The 18,525-nt window shown below is 38.6% G+C and overlaps 2 protein-coding genes and 1 long non-coding RNA gene across 4 annotated transcripts; 1 reads left to right on the forward strand and 2 right to left on the reverse strand.

Annotated features, from left to right (window-relative positions):
* The first annotated feature begins 706 nt into the window (after positions 1–706).
* LOC111809890 lies at positions 707–6,745 on the forward strand. Its single transcript, XR_002817331.1, has 2 exons — positions 707–1,125; positions 6,311–6,745. It is a non-coding gene; the product is annotated as an uncharacterized LOC111809890 (long non-coding RNA).
* Positions 6,746–7,385: 640 nt separating this feature from the next.
* On the reverse strand, positions 7,386–14,377 carry LOC111809889 (beta-amylase 8-like). The gene is made up of 10 exons (XM_023696359.1): positions 13,782–14,377; positions 12,906–13,127; positions 12,127–12,207; positions 11,798–12,001; positions 11,085–11,279; positions 10,693–10,857; positions 10,108–10,368; positions 8,876–9,088; positions 7,920–8,139; positions 7,386–7,628 (listed from the first exon to the last, which is right to left on the reverse strand). The coding sequence occupies exons 1-10, from the start codon at positions 14,193–14,195 to the stop codon at positions 7,597–7,599; spliced, it is 2,007 nt and encodes a 668-aa protein (XP_023552127.1). The 5' UTR covers positions 14,196–14,377; the 3' UTR covers positions 7,386–7,596.
* Positions 14,378–14,759: 382 nt separating this feature from the next.
* Positions 14,760–18,178, reverse strand: LOC111810315. 2 transcript variants are annotated; one of them, XM_023697011.1, is made up of 7 exons: positions 17,982–18,175; positions 17,591–17,846; positions 16,176–17,204; positions 15,805–15,999; positions 15,568–15,719; positions 15,242–15,352; positions 14,760–15,038 (listed from the first exon to the last, which is right to left on the reverse strand). In XM_023697011.1, exons 2-7 carry the CDS (start codon positions 17,774–17,776, stop codon positions 14,972–14,974), a joined length of 1,740 nt encoding a protein of 579 aa, XP_023552779.1. In that variant the 5' UTR covers positions 17,777–17,846; positions 17,982–18,175; the 3' UTR covers positions 14,760–14,971. The 2 variants fall into 2 exon arrangements, with proteins under 2 accessions (XP_023552779.1, XP_023552780.1); XM_023697012.1 differs by having other exon boundaries at positions 15,568–15,698; positions 17,591–18,178.
* Positions 18,179–18,525: the final 347 nt, after the last annotated feature.

An 18,525-nucleotide genomic window follows, 5' to 3' on the forward strand; every position in this document is an offset into this window, starting at 1 on the left:
ATTATTTCAAGTAAATATGTTCAACAATGAAGTTCTTATGACTGAGCCACCAATAAAAAAGGCTCATCTTATTAGTATAGTCAGTGGCTTTTAAAATTTAATTTTTTAAAGCCTTTTCAGGTATAATTTCGGTATAATTTACCATTGGAAGGTAAGAAAGAAGGTAGGGTTTTAGGAGGCGTATAAAGTAGTTCCTAACAACAATTTTGGATTTTATGATAAGCTCCAAAGAAGAGTTAAATATTTAATGGCAAAAAATATTGGATAAGGTGAAGTTTGGTTATTTGTTGCCTCTCTACTTTTGTGAAGAAGCTTTTATGATTGGGATGGAAAGTGGAAACATTGCTTCAAATTCCGCTTCGTTTTTATTTTTTAAATTTGTATTTATTATTTCTTAATAATTTATGGCGGGTTTTATCTTTTTATTTTAAAAGAAATTTATGACCAAATTTTAAAAGCTGTTTAATAGAACTAATTATTATGGAATTGTAAATTTATATTTACAAAACAATTAGAAATTTTTTTAATGGAGATGTTGGAGCTGTGAAGGAGCTTACACATGAGGTCACTGTACCTCACATCAATTAGTGCCGGTGGACCCCAATTTTTGAAGCCTATCGAGCCGTTGGATCGACGCGGCTTCTCAGAATGGCCACGTGTCATCATCGTCTTCGATTCTAGTGCAATAAATACTCCTGAACTGTCTAAGTTTCTTTTCGCAGTGCATAGGGTTTAGTCTACGTCCTCTCTCCGCTTACTTCAGCTAACCGTCGCTGCACGCGTACGCCGCGGCGGCGGCGGCAGTGGTAGAGGCGAGAAGCTTTGCCGGAAATCGCTCCGCGTTGTTTCCTTTCAGTTACAACACCGGCGGTCTCTAATTCGCTTGGTGCAGGTCGGGAACTGCTTCGCTCTGCGTACGGTTTGTGTTTGCCGGCGGCCGGCCTTTCTTCACCTTCCTTTTTGTTCTTCTCTGCTTCTAGCTTTTTTTTTTTTGTTTAATTTCTTTGCGGCCGCGTGGTGTTGTTGTTCGGGAAATGTTTGGGCGAATTGGATCCCGCCTTGCATCAACTGAATCGGAAACCGTGGTGAAGATTGCTTGGATTCTTGCCTTTCTCCAGATCTCAGGTACGGATTTCCTCTTACTTTCGATATAGGGCGAAGTTAATTTAACCGTTCGCATTTTTCATAATCGGAGTTTTAGCTTTTTGTTGCTAGTTTTGATTTATCTGCGTGACCGAATTAGAAATTAATGGATCTGGACTGTCTGAACCATGATTCTCATTCTCCTCTGTCTTTCGCTTACGAAGTTGAGGACTGAGGAGCATAAGCTTGATTGTTAATTTCGGCTAATGTTTTTGTGTATCATAAAGTCTATTGATATTCGTTGAAGTTAATTGGTTTCCGTTTGGTTGCTTCAGTCCATAGAAAACAGTGACAGATAATAACTCTAGTTTTGATATAAAACTCTGATTCTAATCCATGTACAATAACTGAACTGTTAGAACTTTTCTCATGAAAAGAAAGAAAAAAAAAACTGAATTAGTAGAACTTTGTTTTTAATCCATGATCTGCTTCTGCCAAAAGAAGCAAAAAAGGGAAAATAGAGAGATGATGATAACCTTTGAACTGCGTAATTAGTGTTTGGTTCAATTAATAGATCCGTTTTCTGAGTAAATTTCTAGGAAGGAAGAACGTAACAAAAGAAAGAGGGAAAGAAGTAGCGAACTGTTAGTTAGTTGGATTCTTATGTTAATTCTCATATGACTGTTGGATTCCCCACAAAACGAGGTCAAGTTTCCTGAAATTTTGTGACCTTCGTTTCCTTTGAGGAAAGTAGAATTAAGAACAATGAAAGTTGTATTCCGGAAGGGAGGGAATTTGTTTCCATTTGACGAATCATGGGCCGTCGAGTTCCATCATTCGATGATGGTAGCTTATGGAAATGGAGACCATCCGATTCCTTGTGTTGGGAAAATAAAATATAAGCGAGATGGTTTGTTTTTACTACTAGGAAATAGCACAAGGTTTTGTAGTTATTTCATATATATATAGTTAGTTAGTTTTTGTGATTTTATTTTTGTTCTTTCAAAATTACAATGCATTATGCATTGTAAGTATAATAAATATGTTCCACTTTTAGTAAACTTTCATGAAAATGACTAACTATTTAGTAGTTCGAACTTTATTTTGTAATAATTTAGTTCTCATTGTGAAAATTATTTCAAGATTTAATAGTCTCTTCCTAGGTAGATTGATGAACTAATTAAGGATAGATTTTTTTTTGGATAGATTTCTCTTAATCCATAGTAGTTACTTTTGTTCGGGTTTCTTGGTTTGGGCTTAAATTGGGAACCGAACTGATGTCCAGTTATAAGTGAATTTTTCTTTGGATTGATTCTGTTCCGTTATTTCAAATCTCGGTTTGGTTGGTTAAGAAGGGTTTTCTTTTTGTGTTTGTATATTCGTTTAGTGTTCTTTCCGTTTTGTGACGTCCCATTTAATACGAATAATTAAACCAAAGAATTGGGTTCGAGTTTGGAGTTTATGAATTTTAAATTCTTAAGAGAATCATACGCATGTGTTTTTTAATTCACAGTTTTAGGCATATTAGTTTAAAATATTTTGAATTAAAAGAGAAGTTAGATATTGGTGCTAATCTTTTGTGTAGTCATGGAAAGTAGTAAAATATTCTCAGTTGCATTTTTGCCTAACTGATGTTGCCTATACTTCTCCCTCTGTTTTATTCTAGGCTACCACTTTCCTTAAAGGAGTAGATTCTGGATAACCTTCATGATAACCAAAAAGACACTGAATTCATTTAAATAAATAAGAAATGAAAATATTAAAATTGTTTTGTCGCTGTATAATTTGTGCATACTTATCTAGCTTGACTAGTATTGCACTTCTTTTTCACTTTTGTTTTTCATTCTGAGTTCGGAGTATAGATACTACATGTCTTAAACTTCAAACGAGTAGGGTTAAATATGTAGGATAATTTGTATGTGTCTAAATTCAATTATGTTTAAAAATAAAAATAATTCCTTTCGACCTTTATCTATACTTTTCGACCTTTTATCCATGAGAATTAAGACTTACTCTACATATTTTAAATTTAAACGTAATTACAAAATAAACGAGTGATTAAAGTAAATTTATGCATGAATTGATTTTGGTGCTGAAGACCGCGATTGCATGCTTGGTTTTTTAGGGTTAAAGCCCCACTTCTAAGCTTTCTAAACTTGAGTTATAACTACACCAATTATTGTATGCAANTTGCTTTATGAGTTTATTATCTTTAGACATGTAATAACTACACCAATTATTGTATGCAAAATTAGTTAAATTATTAAATTATTAAATTATTAAATTATTTGTAATTAGTTTATAATATTTTATCAATTATTGTATGCAAAATTAGTTAAATTATTAAATTATTTATAATTAGTTTATAATATTTTATGAAAAATTAGGTAATATTGTATGCAAAATTAGTTGAATTATTTTATGAAAAATTAGATAAGCTATTTTTTTAGAAGAATTCTAATTTATGATTGTGAGACCGAATCAAGTTTTAGAGAGCAATCTTAAGCTAGCATCAAGGTAGACCAACGAAGTAACTCTACCATTGGTTCAATTAATTGTTTTATGTATGATGACTGTGTTCAGTGACCCTGCACGTGTCATGTGTTAGTTATGATTGTTATGACGATATGATATGTTATGATGATGTTAATATGTTGTGAAGAATGTGTCGTAATAGTGGCCCTACTAGACCGGGCCAAACCAGGTAAGTGGCCCTACCAGACCAGACCAAATCAGGTAAGTGGCCCTACCAAACCAGACCCACGCCAAACCAGGTAGGTGGTCTTACGAGGCCAGGCTAGGTAGGTGGTCTTACGAGGCCAGGCTAGGTAGGTGGTCATACGAGGCCAGGCTAGGTAGGTGGTCATACGAGGCCAGGCTAGGTAGGTGGTCATACGAGGCCAGGCTAGGTAGGTGGTCATACGAGGCCAGGCCAGGTAGGTGGTCATACGAGGCCAGGCCAGGTAGGTGGTCATACGAGGCCAGGCCAGGTAGGTGGTCATACGAGGCCAGGCCAGGTAGGTGGTCATACGAGGCCAGGCCAGGTAGGTGGTCATACGAGGCCAGGCCAGGTAGGTGGTCATACGAGGCCAGGCCAGGNGTCGGCAGGCCAGGCCAGGTAGGCGGTCGGCCAGGCCAGGCCAGGTAGGCGGTCGGCCAGGCCAGACCAGGTAGGCGGTCGGCCAGGCCAGNCATACGAGGCCAGGCCAGGTAGGCGATCGACCAAGCCAGACCAGACCAGGTAGGCGGTCGACCAGGCCAAACCAGACCAGGTAGGCGGTCGACCAGGCCAGACCAGGTAGGTGGTCGGCCAGGCCAGACCAGGTAGGTGGTCGGCCAGGCCAGGCCAGGCCAGACCAGGTAGGTGGTCGGCCAGGCCAAACCAGGTAAATGGTCTTACGCCAGGGCAGGCCAGGCCAGGTAGGCGGTCGGGCAGGCCAGGCCAGGTAGGCGGTCGGCAGGCCAGGCCAGGTAGGCGGTCGGCAGGCCAGGCCAGGTAGGCGGTCGGCCAGGCCAGGCCAGGTAGGCGGTCGGCCAGGCCAGACCAGGTAGGCGGTCGGCCAGGCCAGACCAGGTAGGCGGTCGGCCAGGCCAGTCCAGGTAGGCGGTCGGCCAGGCCAGTCCAGGTAGGCGGTCAACCAGGCCAGACCAGACCAGGTAGGTGGCCCTACTAGGCCCGACCAAACCAAACCAAACCAGGTAGGTGGTCCTACTAGACTAGACCAGACAAGTAAGTTGCCCTACCAGACCAAACCAAACCAAACCAAGCAAGTGGCCCTACTATCGATTAGNAGGCGATCGACCAAGCCAGACCAGACCAGGTAGGCGGTCGACCAGGCCAAACCAGGTAAATGGTCTTACGCCAGGCCAGACCAGGTAGGCGGTCGACCAGGCCAGACCAGACCAGGTAGGCGGTCGACCAGGCCAAACCAGGTAAATGGTCTTACGCCAGGGCAGGCCAGGCCAGGTAGGCGGTCGGGCAGGCCAGGCCAGGTAGGCGGTCGGCAGGCCAGGCCAGGTAGGCGGTCGGCAGGCCAGGCCAGGTAGGCGGTCGGCCAGGCCAGGCCAGGTAGGCGGTCGGCCAGGCCAGACCAGGTAGGCGGTCGGCCAGGCCAGTCCAGGTAGGCGGTCGGCCAGGCCAGTCCAGGTAGGCGGTCAACCAGGCCAGACCAGACCAGGTAGGTGGCCCTACTAGGCCCGACCAAACCAAACCAAACCAGGTAGGTGGTCCTACTAGACTAGACCAGACAAGTAAGTTGCCCTACCAGACCAAACCAAACCAAACCAAGCAAGTGGCCCTACTATCGATTAGATCAAAAGAATTGCCTTTATAGATCAAAAGAATTGCCTTTATAGATCAAAAGAATTGCCTTTATAGATCAAAAGAATTGCCTTTATAGATCAAAAGAATTGCCTTTATAGATCAAAAGAATTGCCTTTATAGATCAAAAGAATTGCCTTTATAGATCAAAAGAATTGCCTTTATAGATCAAAAGAATTGCCTTTATAGATCAAAAGAATTGCCTTTATAGATCAAAAGAATTGCCTTTATAGATCAAAAGAATTGCCTTTATAGATCAAAAGAATTGCCTTTATAGATCAAAAGAATTGCCTTTATAGATCAAAAGAATTGCCTTTATAGATCAAAAGAATTGCCTTTATAGATCAAAAGAATTGCCTTTATAGATCAAAAGAATTGCCTTTATAGATCAAAAGAATTGCCTTTATAGATCAAAAGAATTGCCTTTATAGATCAAAAGAATGGCACGATACATTATGATGATACATCATGTTACAATAATACGTATGCCATGTTGCATTATGACATAAATATACTTAGCAATGAAATGTATGACATGCTACGACATGTATTGACAATGAAGAGTTTTCTAATGCACAATCTATGTAATATTTCAAATGATGTAATGTATGAAAGTTTATACATGCATGTTACCGGGTAATATGTGAGGAATGTATAAGGTTGTGTAGTATTGACAATGAAGAGTTTTCTAATGCACAATCTATGTAATATTTCAAATGATGTAATGTATGAAAGTTGTATGAAAGTTCATACATGCATGTTACCGGGTAATATGTGAGGAATGTATAAGGTTGTGTAATATATGAATGGGTAATATGTGAGGAATGTATAAGGTTGTGTAATATATGAATGGTTAAGATGAAAAGTATAGGGACTTAATGCATACTATATGTTCACATGCGTTAGGATACTTTCTCTTTTACGATGAGTACAGACGCATACACTATGATGATGAGATGACCATCATACTTGACATGATGCACAACACGACGACTGTTGTACCTCCGAACATTCATATACAGTTAACTAGCCCGACCAGCAGGCCTAGGGGGTGTGCAAGCCCGCTTGGTGAGCTCATGCTCTCATGTGTGGGTTATGTATAAGAAAGTACTACACATCCAATTTATCCGGACTGGAGGCCACCAGATTGACGACGACATCGTTTCAAAGACCATGAAACCTTCTTTGATAGTTGCATTTATTTTCATAGATCTTTTCATAGATGAGTTAGTTCAATAGATTGCTTTATTTTAATTTACTTTGAATATTCCCTTTGTATTGTTTTAAGATCCCTTTCGTAAACATGACATCATTTTATGAGTAGTTTTAAATTAATATTTCTACATAAAGAAGTTATCTCAGGTACGTGGTAGCAACTCTAGGTCACAAGAAAACTAGGGTCGTTCAACTCTAGGTCACAAGAAAGCTAGGATCGTTACAAGAAAAGTTCCATCTCAAAACACTTAATACCTACCCCGAACTGAATGGGATCAAAGGTGTGTGGATCAAAGGTTCCCTCTAAAATCTCAAAGAACCAAATATAGGCTTACCCCGAACTGCATGGGACAAAAGTGTTTCTACCCTATTAATTATTATTTCTATCCAAACCATTCACAAAATTATCCATACAAATCTGCTCTTCTCCAGTTTTCTAATGAGAAACAAATCCACAACATTGATCCTAGACACGTGTTAGACATGGCTATGTTTGAACACAAGTTTTTTATTTTATTTTATTTCTCCTATTGGACACAACTTGGCCGCTGTCTGGATACACCTCTGAAAAATATTTACCCTAAAAGTTTACAGAAAAGAAAGAAAAAAAAAAAAGAAGAGAGATTTTCTTATAGACTAAATCCTCGAGTATTTAGTCATATCCGACCTTCATTCTCGACCTTCGAGTTTTTTTTTTTTTTTTTTTTTTTTTTTTTTTTTTTTTTTTTTTTTTTNCCTAGATGGGGTAGAAGATTTGAAACCTCGATAATATTTTAAACCTACTGAATTTTCCCAGTTAAAAAGTCACTAACAAACTTTAACAGGTAAATTCAAAGCCAGCAACTTGAATCGCATAGAAGATGAAATTTACAATCACTATGCTCTTTTACGAGGTTCGAGACAACAATAGTTTACCTGATCATGCCCAGAATGATAGCCACTATTTGAAATCCATGCAGGAGAGAGACTTTTTAACTTCAACTGGGCACCAAATCGCCTTCTATCTCGCCTGCAAAAGATTGTTAAAATAGCACCATAGAAACATATATTATGAATCCAAATTTCTTCAAAGTTCGTTAAGAATAAATTATGTTAATGACACGGGATTCTTCTACCCCCCAGCCTACCCAATAAAGTTCTTCGTGATAAAAGATTGGACAAGGGCTTGTTTGACCAGTACTAGAATGAACTAAGGGCCTGTTTATATGTCTGAATTATAACATATATGTATCAATTAATAGTTTTCTGATGCAACGACCCATTACCCTAAAAGATAAAGACGAACAAGTTAGATACTTACCATGCATGCACTTAATAAAGTAGTCCAACTCTGGAAAGCAAACCGCTCCTTGAATCAAAGCAGAAGGCTGGCGATATGCAAAGAAAGAGAAATGATGGCGATCAGGGTCACTCCGCGGTTTCGCCATATCGATGATTCTCATATATCCATCTCTGTCATAGCATGAAGGAGAGTTTTCACCAGCTACAGTTAAGCCTCGATCCCACGCTGAATTTAAAATCTGCAGATAAGACATGGAGATTTCTCTTTAAAGGCATTGATAGAGAAGGAAAACATGAGAGAGAATAAACAGTTAAGTTTCAACCTGTTAAAGGTCATTATATAACAAGAAAAAAGGAATTTTGTTTTGAGAACAGTTTTCTGTCATTGTTTTCAAATTTGTCTGTGTTAGAAAATTTTGAAGTAACATGTACAATTAATATCATTGATCCTACTGAAATTATATCACAATTTACAAATTTGAGATGTTGAATTTTTATTTTTATTTTTTTAAGAAAAAAGTATTTACAGTAAATATGCTACAAGAAAAATAAATAAACTTAAATAATATCTGAATAAAATTTTGAAGAATTTATATTCTAAAAAAAATAGAAAACTATCTTTTAAAACACTTCCAAACAAATGAAGTCACCATAATGTTATAACCATAGAATGAAAATTCTCCTTCCAAACAATCTCCCAGATAGGTTGTTCAAAAGACTATTTTGAAATAGATTAGATTTGTTTCTCGATAAAATATGAAAATTGTGATAAAAAAATTAACAATTTATAATTCTATCTCTCTATCTCTCTCTAAGATGTTGGATTTTTCAAAACTTTATGGGCATCCGGAAGAGAACTCCTATCCATTAGACTTTATAAAGGCGTTAATCAATGGCCAAAAAATCATAGCCAAGGCACCCATAGAAGCTCAATGATCTAAAGAAAAAGCATAAGATACTTAAAAAAATTTCCACCTGCCAATTCAAACTTTCTGGATCAGCCAATGCATCCCCCTCTTCCTGACCAGCAACTGGCATGCCACAGCAGACGAGTTTGACTATTACAGAGTGTTTCTTCAAAACATCGAAAACAGGGGAGTAACCATCTTGGTTAGAGGGGTTATAAAACCCAGCTGTGAGCTCTGCCGCATGACTAGAAGTCTTATACCACCAATAAACTGCAGGGATCTGTGCTAACAAAAACATCTATTTAAGAACAGATTTGCAATTAAGTCCATGACTAAGAGCTATAGGATTGACTGATGAACATCAAATATTTCAGGAATTGAACCCAGAAAATGAGGACCAAAGTTGGCAAGTTTATATGGCATGCGGATTGTCTTATAGAAGTTGTTGTATCCATGGTTGGAGATTAATTAAGCAAGTAGGGAATACAATGATATATGATGGTTCTATCGAGAAAAAAAAACTGAAGTTGCGTGGGAATCAGAAACACAGTCGTTATCCCACTGGAATTTTTAGGCAGAATCCCCTAACAAAATATTCATTAATAGTTGAAAAACGTTATTATATATTCTAGCTTCTTCTATATTCACTTAAGATTCTTCAAATATAAAGGGATGATCTCGGATTGGTCAGTGAATAATAGGGAAGAAAAAAGAGGAGACAGGATGAGAAATTTAAGGATTTGGTTGTACTATGGCCCTCTACATCCACCTCTGGGGAATCAAAAGCTCCGAGATACTCGTTCTCCCTGTTGGAGGACTCTTAAACATTAATAGACTCCTCACTTTCCTCTTCTTCGTAACATAATATATAATACACCCAAATCCTTTCTGCTATTTCCTAATCTGCCCCCAATATTCTCTCTGTTAGCTCGATGTCTAAATCCAAATTGCCAATAGAATATCACCCGCCACTCCCCTTCTCAAGCCTAGAACATGTAACACACAAGGGTGGAGTCCAATTCTCCGAACGTATATCTTACAACCAGCGTTAGGTAGCTACAAGAGAAGATAACTCAAACGCCGGTCAAATTAACAGAAGCACATCTGATTATGATACTGATTAAAAACAAGTTCTATGAAGGTGACTAATCTAGATCTCGTGGCCTGAAGATAAACTTATTTCTTGAAGAATTAATCACCCGAAGGGCACAAGAACAATTTCATGAAAAGTATTACATGTCATTAGCTATGGAAAAAATCTAGCATAAAGCTAAGATTGACCAATAAGATGATTCATACCTTAACAATAAAATTTGTTTCCTCGAAGATGAGGCTTGCAAGAGACAATACATTATCTACATGATATATCAGCGTCTGGGCATACCATTGGAGGAAAAAGCGCCCATAGTAGCTATCGTAATCACCTCGTTCACAGAAGAACCCTGATTCATGTGGTCTAGAATTGTATTGGCCGGCATTATCAGGTCCCCTAGCCCAGAATGAGTGACCACGCAGCCCAGCAGCTTTGCGCAGACTCTGTTGTAGATACTTATCATAACACTGCACATCAAATTCACCAGAGGTAAAATAGGCAATCAGCTATTTAGGTCCCAAAACATAATATCCAATGGTCATAAATTAGTCTGCTTGGTCTTAAAAGGTGATTAGGTCTTGAGAGTCCATTTTAGGAGTAGGTTTATTACTTTCTAGAGGAACTTAGAAATGTGACCAAGTACTTTCAAGCCAATATAAAGCACGCCATTTGTTGAACATCCTAAAACCTGATAGGAGCTTCATGATAAGAAACACAATATTTGGATGGCCAATAAATCCAAAGAACAGAGGATTAACATTATGATGGAAGGGATAATCTTTAATAGATACCTGAAACTCACCGATACCAGGATACCTCCATCCCATTCTTTCTGAGAAAGAAGGATATTTTAGTTCTCCAGATGCCCCCAGTCCTACTTCAATTGCAGAGACGAGACCCTCAGCAAACAAATCATTGAACTCTGTATGGAAGCTTCTCATAAAGTCAAAGTAGACCTGAAAACAGTTGAGATTAATTCAGGCACATAAAACTAGGTTATAATTGGGATGATAATGGAAAAGAAGCTTATGGCCAGAACTGAAAACCTGAAAGGAAATGCATCATCGAACTTAGAAAATTGTTTAAGTATTCAATTAATTTAAACCAACAAAAGAAATCTTAAGTTATCACAGTTTGACATCCTATAAATTGCGGTATTATTGCACACAAAATAATTCATTACCTCAATGCCAGTTCTTCCTCTTAAAACTCGCTCTTTGTCAATGCCCCAAGACAGACAGTCTTTATTCCTCCTTCCTTCACGATCAGTGAAGAATATATCTGGGTTATCCTTCCCTATCTCCAAAACCCATTGTGGGAGCTTGATGAATGCATCCTCTGATTCAGTTCCTCCAAATGCATGGAATGCCATCACAACCTATTGAAATAAATTTCCAAAAGTGATTAGAGAATTGTTAGAAATTCAAAATTTATGACAATCAATCATTAATCACAATGCTCCTAAAGCAGGCTATGCATCCTCACAAGCAAAATCATGTCTCAAACTGAAGGTGGACAAGGATTCTTATTTTAAATCCAAAATACACAAACAGAAATTTATGCAGAGCAGCAAAGAGTCTAAAGGTGACAGTAATCTAAATGGGTGCCTGAGATGTTAGAATACTCAATGAGACTTTGCTCGTTTACAAATCAGGAGTTAGAATATACATTCAATCTCATGAAGATCAATGCAATGAGATAACAAAAAANTCAATAAATTGGGGCTTCTTACAACATATAAATTATGAAAATATTTCTGTGTTGGCAATAAAACAGAAGGGAAACCACCTGCATTAATCAATAGCATATTTACTGACGCTACTTTGATTTAGATTTCACAGGATCTGACCAAAACACAAACGGAGCCATATGTGCAGCTTATTATGGGAAAACTACCTGCACTTTCAGCTTGAATTCACGTATGATGTTAAACAGGTCTCTATAGCCAGACCACACATACTTTTGTGGGTTCCAAGCTTCAACAATACCCCACCAACAATCGACAATAACACCATCAACATTTAGTGATTGCAAATGACTTAACTCCTGCCTGACGCCATCAGGGTCAATCAATTGACAGAAGTTGTTAATGATACCAGTCTGGAACAAAGTTGGAATAAATTAGCAATCCAAACTTTGACGAAGTAAACAAGACAAAGAAGGTAAAAATCTGAAAAAACAAATGAAATAAAAACTGATTAAAACACAAAATAATAACCACTTACAGCAAGCATTACATAAACAGGAACATAAGGAGTGCCTCTGAACTGACTCTCATTCTCCCTAGAGTGAATATCTTGAATAAGCTGCACCAGTCGACCAAAAAATTGTCTTTATCAGACTCATAAGTTTCAAAGAAGATCAGGGAAGCAGAAAAATAGGAAGGAACATGCTTAATACATCACAGGATGTTGATACTGGTCAGAAAGTTTCATACTACTCCCATAATAATTAACTCATTTTATTCAATTATTTATAGTATAGAAGTACAAATTAAAGTGAAAATTTTAAATAAACTGAAAACATCTGGACAATATCAATTTTTCATGAATTTCTTAAGTAGCATAGGCAACACGACTTTTTTTTTTTTTTTCTTTTTCGTTAACTACAATGGAAGATTTCAGCATGTCTTAGTAGACAGCACCATGTGTCACTACAGAGAGATATCTCCATATGACGAAGGGATTTGTCTTTTTGATAAAAGGACGAAGGGAATATTATTTGTTACTTAGACTCTTTGTTCCATACAAAATATATCAATTTCCAGTTGTACAATGTCTGTACTCACATTGTGAATGTCCTAAATGGTCAATCTTTGTAAAATGAAGAAGCAGAGAATTTCTTTTATACCTGATGTGTATCAAGACATCACTTAACCGTGTGAAAGGAAACAAAAGGTTTAAATTTCAGTTATGTAAATCATAATACATTGCTTTTTTAAGAAATCAAACTGGGCACATAAAGTTGGATGGGGGAAAAAGAACTAGCTAGTGAAAAACCTCACCTGATCTTCCAGGCAGTGAGCAGCGTGAAGAGGGCTTGAAGCTGTCTGCTTCTCATTCTTTGCATCTCGTTCTGTGATGACAACTGAATCTAAAGATGCTGGAGACAAACTCTCGTCAATCGGGAGAGCAGATGGTTGGCAATCTAATGCTGCTTTAATAGAGCATCCCTTAAAAGAACTGGATGAGATAGGGCTTACACCTGACCTTACTGGAAATGCTGCCTGTTAAGTATTTACAACCAACAGTGATCAACACTTTAGAAAGAATGGATAATACAAAGGATTTAAGCTGCATAGAAACTAGGACGATCAAATTCAACCATATTTATCATATGATGACATATTTTATATTTTATAATCCTCATTGGCGGACAGGAAGAAGGCAAAGTGTTCTGCCTAGATCATCTTCCCCAAGTTAAAACTCTAACACCATCTACGTTGTCTGCTAGTACAAAGCAAACATATAGCAAAGATACACGAAGGTTTTCCAAGGACTATGGAAATCTATGAAGCATTGCCAGATATCCACACCTAAAATTCAGCATAATTCTTAAATTACTTATTTGTCTGTAAAAGTATCAGTGCAACTGCGAGAATAAGCAAGGAGATAATTCAAGCGCCCGCTAAGATCACTCATCACTGAAACTTCATTTATCTTCCTATTTCCTTTTGCAGCATTCATCATTAGTCGTTACGATCTTCTCGTGCTCCATCAAGTTGTATTCGTTCATTTTCTATTCTTTTAGAGACATCAGAGATCAATCAATAATTGTTGTAAAGAATCCATAAACATATCTAAGTACGAAAAAATTAGCGTCACAATAACTCTTAAATTGAATTTTTAAAATACATGAAGAGTTGAATAGAAGTGCCAACCCCTTGGGACTGAGAAGGAGGAGTGGAATGCCTGTAGGTGGTGCCGTCGGTCTCGACAACCCAGCCAGCCTCCCTAGCAAGTGCGGCCAGCACATCGTTCATATCAGCGCGAGCAGGGAGGGGGAAGTTACCGTACTGGCGGAGTCCCGCCAGTATTCGACTGGTAATAGCTCGGCGATGGCGCTCGCGAAGCTTAGTCCGCTCTTTTTCTTTCTCTCTCTCTCTCTTTGCCTTACCGCCAGTAGCAGCAGCCGTGGTACTAGTCGGTCCCATGGCAGCAGCGGTGGCGGCAAAACCACGAGGACGACGAGGCGGCGGCGGAGGTTGAAGTTGATGCGATAAGTAGTCGGAACCATGATTGGCTTGGGGCTGAAGATCTTGATGGAAACTATCGTCGTTTAAGCTGCCGCTCATCTTCGTCGAATTCTAGCAGCTTACAAACAATTTCGAATTACATTGATTCGTTCGAATCAGTAACCCTCAAGAATTCCGATTGCAGCTCTCCTCTGCGTCCATCTCTCCCGGCAAGACGAGCGCGCCTTCGCCTTTCACTCATAAGCTGATGCTAAAAAACAAACAAATCTCTGCCCTCCCTTCGCCTCTCACTCATTTATGTATACAACAATTATAAAATTTTCAATTAATTTAGAGTATTTTAATTTTAAAATAAATTTCCTTACTAAAACTTTTTTAAAGTAAAAATAATATATATTATTTCAGCCACTATATTTTAATTTAAATATTTTAAAATAATAATAATAATTTTCATATACTTAAAACAATGAAAATATATTTTCCAAGGGGAATGAATTTTTTTTTAAAAAAAAACTAAGATTAGGGGTCAATTTTAAAATTTATTAAAGAAAAATTTGGATATTTAAAAATACAATTTAATTTATCATTCTCAAATTTAAGAAAAGAAATTAAAAAAAAAAAACAAAAAATAATTCATAAAGAAGTAAATTATGCCCTTAGAAATAAGAAAGAAAAAAAGGCTGATATATTTCTCAACTGCTGAATCCTCCACTTTCCATTACATACAACAGTCTAGCAAGTTCATCCTTATAGAACAAAAAACCTGAATATTTCATCATCATTTTCAAACCCTTACAATTTTCTAGCTAGCAGCCATCACTCGATTTCGAAGCATACACAGAAGACAGCACGTTTTGGATGGAAACGAATTGTTTTCACTTAACATCGTCTGATAACGCATCAGATCTGCTGCATATGTCCCCTCGACAGAGCGGGCACACCCTGTATAATACCACGCAAAGGCGAGTCAGAACGATCGAGTTTTGGATGCATCGACCGAGTCGATAGTAAGATTCATTTATTTGATCATGTGAAGTCAGGCCTACCCCATGTATGATATGTACTAGATGACTAGTGTATGATGATATGTACTGATTTTTATACAGTTCAAGAAGCAAGAAAACGGTACATGGACCCGATAATACCTGTGGATCTCCTTCAGCCACTTGTCGACACATGCTGCGTGAAATTCATGATGGCAAGGCAACACTCTCATGCTATCCCCTTCCTCGTACTCGACCAGGCATATGTAGCATCTGTAGATTCATAATACAGAGAACGGTTACACACGAACACATCAGACACACGTCGAGATAAGACATGAAACAGTTTGTGCGAAAAGGGAAAGAAGAAGTTGGCATAAACTTAATGAATATATGTGGTAAGAATGTCTTAAACACGAAAGAAGCGTTCAATCGTGTCGAAAACACGATAGAGTGCATAGAAAATAGAAGTATAGGTAAATGCTTACTGGGCAGCTTCCTCGTTTTGATGCTTTTGCAACTTGGAATGAAATTTAACAGGCAAAGAATCTACAACAGCGTTCGGAGCAGGCAGAGAGCCAAAAGAAGACGCAGGGCGGGAGGATAAAACTACAGATTGCTGGTGAATTTCATCCAGAACCTAATTAAAATGAGTACAGAGATTCAACTAGTATAGATAAAATGTGAGGAAACTAAGCAGAGAAGGTGATAATATATGAGTTTACCTCAAATAAGGCTTCAGCTAACATTACAATTCTTGATATACTGGCTCTAGCACTTGTGTTATCGTTTACGTTTGTGTCACGATTGTTGATACGACAAGTACAATGACTGGTTCTATGTTGACCGGATAATATGCACGATCTCTCGTGCCCAGATAGGTTCTCAAAGCGACTTCCCAACCGCTGTAAGGCACGAACCTGCATGAAAGTGGATTAAGAGAGGAAAAAGAATACGAGATACCTAGAATTAGTTTTGTACCCACCCCCACCCGCAAGGTGCACTGTTATGAAATATGACCAAACATCAATACTTATGTACTATTGCCTATCGACCATAGCATAAAAATAAATTCCATCAAGAATAATTACAAAACCTGGGACCGTATTCGTCTTCTCCGTTCGAGGAAATTTGATCTGTGTTCCAGCAGATCATGATATCTAGCTTCTCTAGGTCGTGTAGTTTCCATTTCAAAACCTTGGGTGCTGAACAACGAACTGGATAGACTAGAAGCCGGATAACCTGACGTTGTTGGCGAGGTCATAGCATTATCTACAGATGCCAACGCCCTCGTCTCAGCAGTCCAGACATGTCCACCATCACCACTGTGACTTGCACCTCTCTCTTCACCATCTTGTTGTGGAGGACAAAATGTGAAATCAGACAATGATGATCTACGAAGAACTCTATCACGCAGTCTTCCAACACTAAGGGTCCGACTGAAACGAAAATTGCGTTCAACCGGTTCCCTAGATCCAGTCCGCCTGTCAGATTGTCTAATCTCACTGCTTTCATTTTCAGGTAGAGTTTGAGCATGGGAAAGGTTTCCAACTGACTGATTGTCTTGTAAGTTATCAGAAAGACTCAAATTTTGTGTATCTAGCCTAAAATTGGCAGGACTATCTCCATAACATTGAGCACGAGTTGCACTAGCCGGCGACGCAGGAAGCAAGTCACTACCTTGCTGAGTTTCATCTTGAGCACCCAAGCCTCCAGGAGGTCTGTCTGATAAATGAAGCTCGGCTTCATCGTTCAACATTGAAAGATTTGTTGAAGACACAGGAAAAGATCTAGATGATCCTAAACTGCTTGCTCTACTAAGTCTGAAGCTTATATTACCAGGAATGAAACTAAAGCGAGAAAGGAAGTTACTCGAAGGGTTCAACGATTGCAGGGACGATACACGAGCAGAGGTACTTCCAGCTCTGGGAGCTGCTGCTGCAACAGCAACACCTGCTTGATCCCATCCATCAAACTCAACATTTGATGATACGCAAGGCATTTCAAGAGATTCCTCAGCTTTGACCCTTCTGTAACCCTCAATTTTCATCTGATCATTAGCTTGATCAGTCTGATTTGCAGATGAATAATCATGAGCATTCTTTTTGTTCTCACTTTTACAATCCTGCAGAATGATTCATAAACCAGGATAACTTAATTAACATTGTTAAGATTTCAGACTGCACATCAGAAAATCAAATAACTAAATAAGTTCACTTCTCCATGGAAAAATGCTTCGAATTAACTCAGAAAACTCATCAAAAGGGCCCATTCATACGAGTTATAATGAAGCATAGCTCAGTTTATTTATGATTTAGCACTCGTGATCAAAAAATTTCATACAACCCACAAGTAAAATATCGACGGCTAAACCTAAAAAAAAACCCCACAAAGATGCAGAAATTTGAATCTCAACAATCTATATCCGCCCACCCCATTGAATCAGTATCATCAATAAGACAACAACAAAAACCAACTTTCCATCTCAAAAAAAGCGGGGAAATCACGTACATTATCGTCATTGTCGCTGTGGTGCGATCCAGAGGGGGTACCGAGGCAAGCAGACTGGAAGACTCTACGGCCTTTGGATCTCCCCCTCCGGATTCTCCCAGAACATGAGAGATTCGCCGCCGCCGCCGACGGTGGTGGCGGCGGCGGCGGCGAACTACTCGACAACTTACTCCCACTGGCTCCCATTCCTCGCAACCAAGGCCGATTCTTACTCCATGAAAAATGCGAAAGAGGCAAAGATTGGAACAACTCAGATCTAGAAGGAGTCCATAAACGCAGATTTGAGATTAATGTAAGATTAAAAGTAAGAAATAAGAACTGGAAAAGTAAGAAAAAGGGGAAAGCGTGGGATTGGAATGCATATAGTGATGAGTAGATGGAAGAAAGAGACAAAGTAACTTGCAGAACAGAGACGTGGAAATGGAGTTCCTTTCTTGGTGTACAGATTATTGATTATCCAAATGCTAAGCAAAGGAAACGAACGGAACTGAAGTAGAGAGTAATTTCCGGTGCGAATTTAATGATAGATTAGATATTGATTTTCAGATTGAAAAACGAAGAACATGGCGCTTTCTCAGCCCCCGTTCAGGGGAAAAAATTCAAACACCCGACCCCTTCGAAAATTGCACCCGTGGGCCACTGGGCCCAATTCCGTACATTCTTCTTGGGCCTTCCTTTGTCTTCCGGTTCGGATCTTCCAGTCAATTTTGGTTGTATTTTTTGAAGTTCTGGTGGCAATATGTCATGAATAATTGTATTTAATCTAAGTACATCAATGATTATTGCTAATCTATTAACAGGTGTATCAATAACTCAATAAAGGTAATGATTTCAAGTACATCGTTTATAAACTGTGACAGCTCAAACTCACCGCTAGCAGATATTGTTCTCTTTGAGTTTTTTCTTTCGAGGTTTCCTTCAAGATTTTTAAAACT

Source organism: Cucurbita pepo, chromosome LG14 (genome assembly GCF_002806865.2).
Source record: "Cucurbita pepo subsp. pepo cultivar mu-cu-16 chromosome LG14, ASM280686v2, whole genome shotgun sequence".
NCBI classification, from domain to species: domain Eukaryota; kingdom Viridiplantae; phylum Streptophyta; class Magnoliopsida; order Cucurbitales; family Cucurbitaceae; genus Cucurbita; species Cucurbita pepo.

Excerpts from the sequence above, each read along its gene's own strand:
- LOC111809889 (XM_023696359.1), bottom strand. The coding sequence starts at position 14,195 with ATGAGCGGCAGCTTAAACGACGATAGTTTCCATCAAGATCTTCAGCCC. Across the intron at positions 10,369-10,692 it reads CTGGTATCGGTGAGTTTCAG|TGTTATGATAAGTATCTACA; the intron begins GTATCTATTAAA and ends TTTGATGTGCAG. Across the intron at positions 8,140-8,875 it reads CAGAAAGTTTGAATTGGCAG|ATTTTAAATTCAGCGTGGGA; the intron begins GTGGAAATTTTT and ends TCTTATCTGCAG.
- LOC111810315 (XM_023697011.1), bottom strand. The coding sequence starts at position 17,776 with ATGGGAGCCAGTGGGAGTAAGTTGTCGAGTAGTTCGCCGCCGCCGCCG. Across the intron at positions 17,205-17,590 it reads ACAGCGACAATGACGATAAT|GATTGTAAAAGTGAGAACAA; the intron begins GTACGTGATTTC and ends ATCATTCTGCAG. Across the intron at positions 15,720-15,804 it reads TAGCTGAAGCCTTATTTGAG|GTTCTGGATGAAATTCACCA; the intron begins GTAAACTCATAT and ends CATTTTAATTAG.